Source organism: Macaca mulatta, chromosome 16, assembly GCF_049350105.2.
Source record: "Macaca mulatta isolate MMU2019108-1 chromosome 16, T2T-MMU8v2.0, whole genome shotgun sequence".
NCBI classification, from domain to species: domain Eukaryota; kingdom Metazoa; phylum Chordata; class Mammalia; order Primates; family Cercopithecidae; genus Macaca; species Macaca mulatta.
The window spans coordinates 70281720-70295276 of NC_133421.1; the positions used below are offsets into that span (position 1 = coordinate 70281720).

Here is a 13557-nt window from a genome sequence, read left to right on the forward strand (position 1 = left end):
CCTCGTGGAACGCCCGCCGTTCCAGGCCTCTGTGGGACTCGGGTCGGCTCATTCTCTGCTCTTTATGCCACAGTTCCCTACACAGGGGTCCCCGCTCCCCACCGGCAGTGCTTCCTTCACCCCAGACGCGGGCTGCGCAGAGCCCTGGTGCCTCAGGTGGTCTGGGAGGGGGCCTAGGGGAAGGCACCCAGGTGACCGGGCGTGAGTCCCCAAAGCCTGACCACGATGTCAATACCACCCAGGGCTGAGACCTAATTCCTCGCTCTGGAAAGGGAGAGGAGAGGAAGCAAGCCCGGAGGGGGCCTAGAAGGACTCCTTTCCTGTGGGGAGGGGTGGGTATCTGGAAGCATTTGGTGTCCGCACAGGGCTAGAGCCTCTATCGTCAAACCCCAGTCTGGAGCTCCCTATCAGCAGAACCGGGGCCTCAGGCGGGACAGTCAGGCAGTGAGGGGCGCTCCGGAAGGCAACAAGGTCCTCCAAGGACCTGGGCCGCCCTCGGCCAGAGCTGCGCGTTTCACCGGTCCCTGATGGTCCAACCAAGAATCCCAGTGAGGCTGTGGGTCGTGCCTCCGACCCTGGCCAGAGGTCGGGCCTGAACCCCTCAAGGAGGAGAAAGTGACCCGACTCCGAGAGCAGGAAATGCGACTGGCCGCTGGTGTCAGTTGCAGGAAATGCAAAGGCAGCAGGAGGTCCCGATACCGATCTGATCCCTGACAAAAGACTCAAATGACACTCGGCTCCGTCCCCCGGCGCCGCCCGCAGCCAGACCTTCGAGCCTCAGCGGACTTTTCCGCACGTTCCTCGGACACCCGGGAAGCGACCTCCCGCGGCCACGACTAGAGGCCGGCGGGCAGGCGGACTCGGGAGGCTGGAAGCTGGGAGGGGGTGCGTTCCCCCACCCCCTGATCCTGGCCTGCCCGAGAGGGGCTTCTGGAAACATCCCTGTGCTTTCTACCCTCGATTCCTCGCGGGCCCACGTCCCAACGGGTCACAGTCCCCGCCAGCAGAGGAGCCACCCGTTCATGCCCACGCCAAGCCCTCGCCATGTGAACGCCCGGGTCAGAACCCCCGCGCCCTAACCCTGGCCAGCGGGGGGCCGCGGCGGTAGCAGAGGGTCCGGCCCACCGCATCCTCCCGAAGCCCCGCGGCGTCCGGGGCGCGGGCTTTGCCCAAGTTTGCTGGGCGATGCCCTTCCCGGAGCCCGAGTTGTGGGCCGGGCGGGAGGGGCGCGTGATTGACAGGCTGAACTACAGACTCATCTCTTACCTTAGGCCGCGGGCGCTGATTGGCTGCTCGCTGACATCCTCAAACCCGGCTGCTCCGCGCTGGGCTCGGGAGGGGGGCGGCTGCGGGTGGAGGTGCGCTTCTGACAAGCCCGAAAGTCATTTCCAATCTCAAGTGGACTTTGTTCCAACTATTGGGGGCGTCGCTCCCCCTCTTCATGGTCGCGGGCAAACTTCCTCCTCGGCGCCGCTTCTAATGGAGCCCCACCTGCTCGGGCTGCTCCTCGGCCTCCTGCTCGGTGGCACCAGGGTCCTCGCTGGCTACCCAATTTGGTGGTAAGACTCGCCTCTTGTCTACCCGCGGCCCGGTTTCTCCGCCGCGTCCGGGGAAGGTGGGGGCGCCGGCCGGGGGTGGGCCGCGGCAGGGCTGGGGCTCCTCTCCTCGCCTCCCTCCAGCCCCCCACCCACCTACCCCTCCTGGATTTTCTGCTGGTGTCGCCTTCAGAATCCAACTCCTGGCTCCTCTGATAATCACCATTTTCCCTGCTCCCCGCTGCAGGGGCTGGAGGACTTTCCCATCTCAGAAGGTTTCTTATTCTTAGATCCTAACCCTCTGCCCGTCCCAATCTAGAGGCCCCCGAAGACCCCCCATTTGCTTGCAGTTGGGTTTCTGGAAATCCAGCACTGTCCCTGGGGCCCAGCCACTCCTCTTCTCCATTTTGGGGTCTTCATGGGCAAAACCATCCTGTTCCTTCACTGCCACCCCACCTCTGCCGGCGCCTCCATCAAGAGATTCCCCCACAATAACCCCCCTTTGCCTTCCTATTTCAGACCCCAAAGGCTTCAGGGCTCCTCCCGGGGCAGGGGAGTGGGTGGGGGTATTTCATCAGATTCTCCCCACTGCTCTAGATTCATCTTGAGCCTCTGAAGTGAATATGGTATTTGCTGATCCGGGATGCCATTGAATTCGGATTTTATTCATTTCTTGCTTGTCCACCCTGGCAAAAGGGGGGTTCCTTGAAAATGGGTTGTCTGGGAGGGGTAGGCTTGTTATTCTTTGACCAAAAATCCAATTCTCCATGTCACATTTGTTCCTTTTGGAAAACCGAGGACCGAGGAGAAAGGGAGAGGGAAAGGAGAATTCCGTCCCTGAGAAATGCGGATACAAAAGACATTTTAGTAAATAAGGCTGGGAAGCCGGGCGCAGTGCTTGGGGGGCTGTGCGTGTCTGGGGGGCCGGGGTGAGGAATAAACATCCCTTTGGGAGCCCCAGCTCCAGGAGTCCCCTTGTTTTCCGAGCGGCCCCATCGCCGCTCTCCCACCCTCTGCAGGTCCCAGGGGCCAGAGGGGAAGACACTGAAACCAGTTCTCTAAATTACACCCCGCCTCTCCCCAGTCTCCAGCCCCCTGCATTCCGGAAAACTTTAATTAAAGAATCTTCCCCTCCTGGATGCAGGAGAGCCTCGGCCTGGGGGTGGGAGGTGAGGAGGAAGAATTTGGGATCTGTGAGTGAGAAATGGGCTGTGGCCCCCGGGGTGAAAGTCAGAGAGAAGTGCCACCATGGTGCGGTACTGTCTGCAGGTCCCCAGACTCCCTGCCTTTCACCAACCCAGAGCCTAGGGTAGGAGGAGCAGAGACAGCGAGATTTGGGGGCCACACCCCGAGTCTTCCAGTTGTTTGGGGTGGTAGCATTTGTGTCTGGGTGTTTGGGGCCCCTGGGAGAGAGGGTGGGGACATGGCCAACGGTCTCTGTTTAGAGGGTACTAGGAGTTGCTCCCAGGACAGCCAGCCAAGGGGAAGTCTTTCTTCTGCCCAACCCACACTTTTCCGTGGGGCTGGGCTCACCTGAGGCTTCCAGCACATAAAGAAGTCCATGGGGTGGCCAGGGCAGCCAGGGACCTCAGGAAGGAGGTTCGGCCAGTCTGGGGAAAGACTGCTGCCGACACCAGTCTAGCCTCACCCGGCCATTCCTGCCCCTCTTCCCATTCTCCGGCCAAGGCCATGCCGTTTTTTGCCTTGCCTTCGCAGGGACTCTGGCGGGTTGGGGGAGGGCAGGAAGGAAAGGCTTGGCAGCCCATAGGTGGCAGGGACTGAGGAAGAGAGCCCAGGCTCTCCAGCCCTATGAGCTAGAAGATGGCACTCTTCCAGTCAGTGGAGATTCTGGTGTTAAATGGTGTCTTGGGGACCATCTAGATAGGGACCCAATAGGAGGAAACGCTGGGGAAACCTGGAAGGTCAAGACATTGGCCCTAACATAATGCTAGACACATGGCTTGTTTGGGAATTTGGTGGGGGACAGGAATGCTGCTTTGTCTAAGCCGAGGAGAGAGATGTATGGGTGTGTGTTGTGTGTGTGTATGTGTTCTGGGTCTATGACCCCGAGAAGTGTTTTCTATACACTAGTGTGTCTCTATGTGCAAAAGTGTTTGTGCCTGCAACTGGGCTACTGTGGATGTGAAATCGTGTGGGTGTGTTGGGGAATCCATGGCCCATGACAGGTTGTGCTGTGTCTCTGAACACAAGTGTTAGCAAGTGGCTGATGCTGTGATGTGTGTATGTACGTGTGTAAGAGACAGAGAGAAGTCTAGAAGTATCTTTGCCCATGTAAAGGTCAGAGCCTGTGTCTGCTTGTGACGCTGGGCTTGACTGTGTTCATGACTGGGCATGTGAGTGAGTGTGTGTGTGTGTGTGTGTGTGTGTGTATACGTGCGTGCGCATGCCTTCATGACAGTGTGGGGAAAGCCCCACAGATGTCTTTGTGCGTGAATATCAGTGCTCATGGCCATGACCTGATTGTGCTTGTAAGGAGGAGAGCGATACTCAAGTCCATAGCTGTGTGAGGGCTGTGTCTGAGTCTGCCTGTGATCCTGTCCCCAGGTGCTGGGCCTGGGGCTGAATGGCTGTGAATATGTTTGCAGACATCTACCTGTGGGTATGAATGACACCTGAGCTTGGGTGTCTGGTGGGCAGCCATGGGCCCGGAGGGAAGGTCCAATAGGAAGCAAAAGTCTCACAAGGTGGCTTCAGGGGGCACAGCTGGCCAGGGATGGCACGCTAGAGAGGCAGGGGCACAGGATTCCTTGACACCAGCTTGTCCTGTCTGTCCAGGCGCTAGAGTCACTGGCCCTTCTCTCTGAGGTTGTTTTCCTTTGGTCTTGGAGCTGGGGTGGAGGGTGAGTCACCTTCTCAGGGCTAGGGCTGGGGCTGTAGGGTAGATGGGCCTCTGCTTCCTGATTCCATTTCTGCCCCCACTTCCCAACCTAGCCCCCGCCAGGCAGTCAGATTCCAGCACTTTGAGCATCTAAGCCCATCTTGGCCTGCCCTCTTTGGACCACCCAGCTCACTCATTCCCCAGGAAGGATTTACAGGGGAAGTCAGGTAGCTGGGATTTCCGTCCATGTGGACCCTCAAGCACAACACCCTGAGCCCGCACTGCTCAGACCCCAGTCCTGAGAGAAGGTTGACCAGAAGGGACAGCTCTAAGGGGCCTCAAACTGACATCCCTGGGAGGAAGAGATGTTCTCCAGGTAGTGACAGAGCCGGGACAGGAAACAGCAGCACTGATTTCTCAAATTCCCCTTGTCAGTCCCAGTTAGCTCCTGCTGGAGAAACTTGTCTTTCTTCTCCTTCTTGGGGGTGTGGGGTGGGGGGATGAACCTATATTATTAGGGCCTAGCCCAGCACCTGCTACATTCCAGCGGTGGACATGCAGATGGAGGGGGCCTGCTGGAGATCACCCTGCCGCTGTGTGACTGAGGACCAGTGGCCACCCATCTGGGTCTGCTTCCTTACACTTCACCCAGGGGTCCCCAGACTGCCCTGCCTCACAGCTTGGGTGAAAGTGTTTTGCAGAGGACAAGGGCAGTGACCTGGGAAATAGGACACCTGCGTTCTCGTCGTCCTGGGACCCATCCTTCCACTCGAGCACCTGCCTAGGACCTACCTTAGTTTCCCCATCTGTCACATGTCCTGCTGCCTCTCCCACCCACTCCCACCTCCACCCGCCTTTCAGAGGCCTGTGAACATGTTCAGTCAAACCCCGTGGGGGTCAGTGGGCTGGGCTCAGGGAGGCACCTGGAGACTGCGGGGGAGGAAGGCCCCAGGCCAGGTGTTAACACTTGTAACAGGCAGGAATTACAGCTCACTGGGGCTGGGCTGGCTGGGGCTGGTGAGGAGCTGAGCTAGCTGGAGGCTGTTGATCCCACAGACAGACAGACAGACAGATGGGCAGATACCAGATTGGATGGCCAGGCTTTAACCGGGTGGTCTCCCTTCCAGGGCAGACCTTTCCCTGGGGGGATATGGCGGGGAAATTAGTCCAGGTCTCTTGGAAGTGAGTTAACAGCCCCCCTGCTCACCCCGCCCCCATCATGGGTGGGGCTTCGGAGTCCAGAGGGAGCAAAATTGGTGGCTGATCCGTTGGTATTCTTCTGATAGGATCACATTTGGCTTAAAAAGAAAAAAACAGGTCAAACGTTGTAATAATACCAAGAGCCTGAGCTGAGTTATGTCCTTAGAAGAACCTGCTTTAATATGTGTGGGGACGGCATGGGGGAAGGGGACGCTCTCAGGGAAAGTTCTAGACTCTCAGAGCATTTTATCCACAGCTCCGGGGCCAGGAGGTGAGTGATGGGTGGAGTCTGAGTATCACCCCCACCTCCACCCCAGGGAATCTGAGGGCTTGGGTCTATGATGTCTGCCCTGCAATTAATCCTGGCCTGGTGGGAAGACCTTTGGCGAGGAGGTCAAAAGAGTCAGGAGCTGGACTTTGGTGCCAAGTTCTTTAGGAGGTACTTGCTGCAGCTTCACCAGTGGCAAACCCAGCCAAGCCCTACCATCTGGGTACATGCTCAGTCACTGACAAAGGTGGAGAAACTGAGGCAGAGAGGGCTCTGATTAGCAATCTCCAAAGAATGGACTCAGCCCAGCAAGCATCTCATCCTATTCACTACAGAACTTAATGCTAATAAACATGAATGGTACTTGGGCAGATGTAGAATTGGAGGAAGTCTCTCCTCAGTCTGGGCAGGAGACAAGAAACCAGGGGATGGCACAGGAAAGGTGACTTATCTCACAGGAGGATGCAGCTAACAGACCCTTCAAGGGAAAAAGAAGTGGGAAAAAGGAAATTTTTTTGGTCTCAGAATGTGATGAGCCAGGAGTTGAGCAGAACCTTTTCCACCCACCCTGATGTGAGCGCAGAAACCTTCTCCAGCTGCCAAGGAGGGCCAGACATCCTCCACCCCTCATTCCTAATGCAGGGAGGAGGCAAGCCTAGCCCCACCCACACCCCTGCAAAGAGCCATCCTGAGGTTACATCTGTACATCCATGTTATCCTGTATGCTGGAAAATGGTGGGAGTGGGGTGTTGGAGAGACCTAGGTCTGAATTCCAAGTTCAATACCAATGGACCCTTGGCCTAGGATGAGTCCCTTCCCTTCTCTGGGCTTCATTCAAGTCCCTGCCTCCTTCTGGGCTTCATTTTCGTCAACCATATGGAGGGGTCCCTTCTGCCTCTCAGAGTCACAGGGCTATGACAGGTTCTGGCTTCATTGCTGTGAAGCATGACACTCCATGGCACACATTCCGGGCCTGTATTAGACAGTCCACCCCTTTCTTTCTGTGACTCCATCTGACCTAAATCCCAAAGAGCTGGCTGCCCCACTCCCGCCAAGCCAACCTGCTTGCACTTCCAAACCTCGCCCCAAACCCTCCCACTCTTCTGGAGCCAGGCCGTCTGCATTCACATCTGGCTTTTTCATGTACTACCTGGGTAACCTAGGGCAAGTTAACCTCTACAAGCCTCAGTTTCCTCATCTGTAAAATGAGTGTAATGATTGCCTCTATTTCATAGGGTTTCAAAAATGATTCAGTGAATACTTCTTAGAATGATACCTTGCGTACAGGAAATATATCGATGTTAGCTGTTTTCACCTCCTATCTGCAAGCTATTGGCTCACTGAAGCCCTGGAGCCAAACTTGCCTTTTCCAAGAAGCCCTCCCAGATTTGCCACACCTGGCTCTGTTTTCTCCTTTTCTTCTTTTTGCCTGTTTGCCCCACAGTGCTGTAGCTTTATTCTTAAGTTGAGGGCGCTGGGCTAGGCTAACCTCACTGCAGCTCTTTGCCTGCCCAGGAAGGGGCGGGCAGGGTAGAGAAGGTTACTGGAGTGTCCCCTCATCCTTCCCTGACCCCCAGAGTCTGCCAGACTCTTGCTAGGACCTAGAGCCAGGGGGCTGGGCACAGGAGGGGTGGGGGAGGCAGGCTTCCCAGGGGGAGTGGCACCAGGGCCGCCTGGAGCAGCCTGAGCAGAAGTTCCTTCTCTAGGAGCTGAGAGATGATTCAGAAGGTGATTTATAGTCGGAAGGCAGAAAGCTTGGCTCCTGGCAGAAGCTGCTGCTTAATTACATTCTTGGGGCGGGGGTAAGGGGGTGGAGGTATGTGGGCGGGGGGCAGCAGGGGCCAGACTTCTACCTCCTCCCCGTCCAGGCCCTGTCCCTTTGGCTGTCCCAGCTCCAAGCAGGGTCCTTCTTTATCCTGCTGCCAGAGAGGGAATTCCCTGCTCTCAATGAGAGGCTACGCCAGGAGTGCAGGAATAGCTTCTGGGAATGGAGAAGGTGGGAAGAGAGGGAGGAGGCCGGATCCCATCTCCCAGGACTTCTGCAAGGGAGACTGGACGGTGACGTGCTGGAAAACGGGCCTTCTGGGAAGGAGCACTCGGTCTCTTGCCTGCTTCTGGGCAGGGAAATAGCTAAGGCACCTGGGCAGAGTTGAGTTTATTGAGTTTCTTTTTGTTTGAGACAGAGTCTTGCTCTGTTGCCCAGGCTGGAGTGCAGTGGCACAACCTTGGCTCACTGCAACCTCTGCCTCCTGAGTTCAAGCGATTCTCCTGCCTCAGCCTCCCAAGTAGCTGGGATTACAGGTGTGCGCCACGATGCCTGGCTAATTTTTGTATTTTTTAGCAGAGATGGGGGTTTCACCATGTTGGCCAGGCTGGTCTCGAACTCCTGACCTCAGGTAATCCACCTGCCTCGGCTTCCCAAACTGCTGGGATTACAGGCGTGAGCCACCGCACCCGACCAGAGTTTCTAGAATCTTTTGAGTGGCAACTCCACACTCTCCTTCGGGCACCCTGTCCTGCTGCTGCCTGGGAGGGCCTGCCTGCCCGTTTGCTCCTTTTCTGTCGCTCGGGTCTCAGTGGGCCACGGCGGCTGGAGAGAAGGTCCTGCGCTCAGAGGCTGAAACCCGGTTCTTCAGCGTTAGGCAGCCTATCTCTCGTGAGCACAGCGGCTACCCCAAGTGCACAACAGTTCTGCCAGCAGGCACAGCCCCATACCCTCATGTCAAACTAATATCTCAGAGAGTCACACCAATGCCACTGGGTGCAGCTACAATCACTTCCACGCCATTGATAGGAGCCCCCATTCTGTTTCCATACCTGCTAAGTTGACATCAGCATTTGCCACATTAATACTGACCCATGCAGCAACCCGCCTGATGACACCTGAGGCCGCTTCGTTCCCTGCATGGCAGCGGTGAATCCCAAATCCCTCACTGCTAGTTCTTCAGGCTGGAAAGGTGTAGGGCGAGCAGGGGTAGGCTTGCCGAAGCCAGTAGTGTCGATTTATCTGTTTGCAGCCTGGCTTGTACAGCCGGGAGGAGTTGGCAGGGGTCAGGATGGGGACACTAGACAGCTCTCTGGTTCCCCCCGAGGCGGGCCTTCTCAAAATGGCCTCATTATGTGTGTGGAGTGAATTCCAGAAATGTCAGGCACACCCATACATCTAGGGAATGAAGGAGACGCCGGAGCGGGCTCTGGGGTGAGAGGGGCCAGTGTGAGGAGGTGGTCGGCTTCCGGGCAGGGAGTTAGGGCACCTGAGACCTGGCTCTGCCACCATCTTGATATTAGGCAACTCCCTTAACTGTTCTGAGTCTCAGTAAATAGGAGAGTTGGGTAAGCTGCCGGCCAAGGACTTCCAGCTCCGAGATTGCAGTCCTGCAGGCTGTGTTCCACGTTCCGGTGGCCCAGCTATTCCATCTGTGCCTGGTGGAGAGGGTGGTCACTGAAAGCCAATCTCAGGGAAGGGTCGGGCGTGCAGAGCCCTGAACTCTACACACAAAGAGCTGTGATACCGTCGATGAGTCTCCTCCCTCCTTCAGTTTTCTCATCTGCAAATTGGATGATGATCATAACACAACCACCTGCCCTGCCTGCTTGCAGGGCCGTGAAGAACTTCAGGTGGAATACTCTTTGGGAAAGCACTTTGGGAAGTGTCAGGTTCTTTCCAGAGAAGTTAACTATCATTGTGAGTCCTAGAAAAGAGGAATAAGAAGGCTGGGTGCGGTGGCTGTAATCCCAGCACTTTGGGAGGCTGAGGGGGGGTGGATCACCTGAGGTCAGGAGTTTGAGACTAGCCTGGCCAACATGGTGAAACCCCGTCTCTACTAAAAATACAAAAGATTAGCTGGGCATGGTGGTGGGCGCCTGTAATCCCAGCTACTCGGGAGGCTGAGGCAGGAGAATCACTTGAACCTGGGAGGCGGAGGTTGCAGTGAGCCGAGATTGCACCACTGCACTCCAGCCTGGGCAACAAGACCGAGATTCTGTCTCAAAAAAAAAAAAAAGAAAGAAAGAAAGAAAGAAAGAAAGAAAAGAGGAATAAGAGCTACACCCTGCTCAGACAGTGCTAAGAATGAACGCTGAGCCTCTGAGCTTGAGGAGTTGATATTTCTAGCAGAGGAAGAAGCGGGGCTGGACAGCGGAGTCCTCAGCTCCTTCCTGTAGGGGTCCTGATGCTCAATGGACAGCCCCCGGGAGAGGGCACAGAGGCCTCAGGTCTGAGGCCAACTGGTCACGGGGCATGCCCAGGTTCACAGCTCAGGGCATGGGGCTTGGTTATCCTCCTGGCCTAATGCAAAAACCACCCGCCAGACCCAGAGTGAGATTTCCAACCAGGGACACATGGGAAGATGTAGGTGGAGGTGAGGGGGGCAAGGGCAAAGGGCCGCCAGCTGGAAGGGGCTCTGCTGAGGCCTGTAGTCATCAGGGAATCCTAATGGCCTGGGTAAGGCCTAGCAAACTAGGAGATGGGCACAAGCCTTTCCCTCCAGCTCAGCTGGAAAAACTGGGAGGACTGAGTGTGTGAACATGTGTGTTGGGGAGGGGGATGGGAGGAAAAGGACCAAGCACCCAGGTCTGTCTGGAAGACCTTTCTGGAAAACCTGCCCCTGGGCACAGAGTCCCACTTATCTGCCAGAGCCAGCTGGGCCAGCAAGGAAAACCAATCTCATTAGTAATGCAAATAGGGGCTTGTGCCGTGAGTGAGCAGGCGTCCCGCCTCCTCTCCAGCTCCCACCAATCATCTTCACAAGGCGGATTGCTGAGGGTGCCACTCCCCTGCTCTAAAACCTCCCATGGCTCCCCTCTTCCTATCTGGCACTGAGGCTCCCTATGATTTTGCTTCTGTCCACCTGCACAGTTGTACCTTTCACAAACCTCCCCCCAACATCCCTCTTCAACTGGAGTACTCACGTTTTTGCTTGTTCATTGAAATACTTCCACCTCTTCTCTCTGACTTTAAAAGGCAGCCCAACCCGGGGCCTGTTGAGCAGGGGTCAGTCTGCTCTGCGCTGCTCAGCTTGGACCCCACTTGGCTTAGGTCATGTAGCCCTGAACTATGAAGGGTCCTTAGAGGGTCTCCCAAGATGGACGGGCCCCTCGACCAGAGCAGGCTGCTGCCCCAGAAGCGGAGATGAGCCTTTTCTCCCAGTGTCAATTCCCCTGGGTTTCTTTTCATTTTTTTAAAATCCCAGTTCCATTTGCAAACGTTTCCTATTCGTGTACTATTTCCCCCTCCACGCTCACCAGCTCACATGATGCTTAAGTGTCTAAGTCGTTAATTTTAAGATTGCAATTGGCGGAAGTTGTTTCTCTATCCAGGAAGAGGTTAATATGTTTGTTGACTGTGTGCTACATGCTGGTCCCCATACAGACGCCATGATCTATCTGAGTCTAATTCTTGCCAGTTTATCGATAGGGAGTCCTATAGTGCAGCCTGGGTATGGCGTGGGAAGCCGAGCCCACATCCTGGTGGACCTAAAGCCCTTTTTCCTTCTACCACCATTCAAGCTCGGTTGTGGACTTGTTACTGGCATAAAAATGTGCTTGTTCATATTCTACTTTGTTCCCCAAAGGATGGTTTTGAGGCAGGTTTACACTTGACCTTCCACTCAAAGGCTGATACTTTGGGCTTATAGATACTATTTGTGAACGTCTGGGAAGTCTCTTATTTGGGGATGTGCCCTCCTCACTGGCCACCTTTCCACAAGTCATCAGACTGTCCGTAAGCTGGGACTGCACAGTTGCTGACAGCAGTGGCCATGTGAGCATTTTGTTGCCCCTGGGATGGGTAAGGGGCGACCTTGATCAAATCACTGCCTCCTGGGCCTCAGTTTCCTCATCTGTGAAACTGAAAGGATAGCGTAAATGACCTCTCAGATTCCTTCCAGCACTAAGCTCTTTCCTTCTACTTAGTCCTTTTTGCTGCTTTGCATCTGGTCTCCATCATATAAGTGCCAGAAAGCAGTCGGGCAGAATCTTCTTTCTTACCCTAGTCCAATTCTTGTGTTGGTATCTCTGACATAGCCAATTGTTCATTTCACTTTTACAATTCGACCTTCAGCTTTATTTCTCCCCGAGGAGCCAGCATGCTTTGTCCTTTCCGATAAAGCACGCTTCCCTTTATGTCCTGGCTGTGAGAAAACTTAGAGGTCCACCTGAAGCCCCATCCTTGCACCCGGGTGGACCTTGACCCTGATCCTGCTCTTCCGTTTTCATTTTGTTATTGAATCTGATGTGTTTTCCGTCATCAGCCTCTTGAGGGCAGGCATGTTGGAGTCTTTGTACCTGGCCTGGGCATAGTGGATCCTCAATAAAGACTTGTCTTTAGGATACACATTTGCTGTCAACCTCTTCAAATCCTTTCTGGAAGGAAGCAAGGCACATGCGAATTAAAAAGCAAAATAAACATTGCTCTGGGAGGGAGTTGGTCCTGACTGGATAGTTTTGAGTTGTGAGAATTCCAGTCCACTTCTGTTTCTTTTTTTTTCTATTTATTTATTTATTTAGAGACAGAGTTTCGCTCTTGTTGCCCAGGCTGGAGTGCAGTAGTGTGACCTCGGCTCACTGCAAACTCCGCCTCCCGGGTTCAAGCAATTCTCCTGCCTCAGCCTCCCAAGTACCTGGGATTACAGGCACGCGCCACCACTCCCAGCTAATTTTGTATTTTCAGTAGAGATAGGGTTTCACCATGTTGGTCAGGCTGGTATCAAACTCCTGACCTCAAGTGATCCCCCTGCCTCGGCCTCCCAAAGTGCTGGGATGACAGGTGTAAGCCACCATGCCCGGCCTTCTTGCTGTTTCTTTACTGTCAGCTTTTCCCCAAGTTTACAAAAAGCTTGTCTTCAGAGAAGTCGCCTCTTTTCTTTCCTTCATGATCTTCTCCATTCTAAAGCTGAGGTTGGTTCCTAATCTTCCTCTAGGGACTGTCTCTTGTTCCTGGCCAATGACTGTGTCCACCCCTTCTCCTGGCTCCCTTCACGTCTGGTTCCTCCCACCCTCCCTTGCCTTGAAAGCCCACAGTGCTATTGCCACCTTTCCACAGGTGATGGAGTGCCCAGGTGGCACCTGCCCTCTCTCCAACGGAGCTGCTCCCGTCCCCAGCAGCCTTCGTGAGGGCCAAGCCCCACTCTGCAGATGGAACCCCAAGGAGAAGCAGAGGGGAGTGACTGGCCAGGGATCTCCCCATTCATCCAGCGAGGTGTCCTCACAACTCAGACTGGCTCTCCCCTCCCCTCCGCTTCTGCCCTTGGGCAGCACATCTGCACGTCACCCCACCCAGCCCCTGACTTCAGGGGAGAGAATGTCTAGCCTCAGGCTGGGTGGTCCTCCATCTTAACTGCAGCTTCTCTAGGGGATTCCGGAGCCTTTCTCTGCTACCAGTAAGGATGGAGTCTGTGACCTCTGCACTGTCCTGGAAGCTAAAGCAGCCTCAGGAAAGCAGCCTCTTCATCCCCAAGTTACCTGTGAGAAAACTGAGGCTCAGCTGGGCTCGGTAGCTCATGCCTGTAATCCCAGCACTTTGGGAAGTCAAGGCAGGCGGATCACCTGAGGTCAGGAGTTCGAGACCAGCCTGGCCAACATGGAGAAACACCATCTCTACTAAAAATACAAAATTAGCTGGACGTGGTGCATGTGCCTGTAATCCCAGCTACTGCAGAGGCTGAGACAGGAGAATCGCTTCAACTGAGAGGCGGAAGTTGCGGTGAGCTGAGATC

General features: G+C 55.2%; 1 protein-coding gene across 6 annotated transcripts in view; it reads left to right on the plus strand.

Moving 5' to 3' along the window:
- Positions 1-803: 803 nt before the first annotated feature.
- WNT3 (Wnt family member 3) overlaps positions 804-13557 on the plus strand; it is a 54454-nt gene continuing 41700 nt past the window's right edge. For all 6 annotated transcript variants that reach the window (XR_013406985.1, XR_013406984.1, XR_013406983.1 and 3 more), the window contains exon 1: positions 804-1559. Coding sequence is in view for 1 of the 6 variants with exons in the window: in XM_028836978.2 (XP_028692811.2) it covers positions 1186-1559 (374 nt within the window). In the remaining 5 variants the exon portion in view is untranslated. The remainder of the gene's footprint in view (positions 1560-13557) is intronic.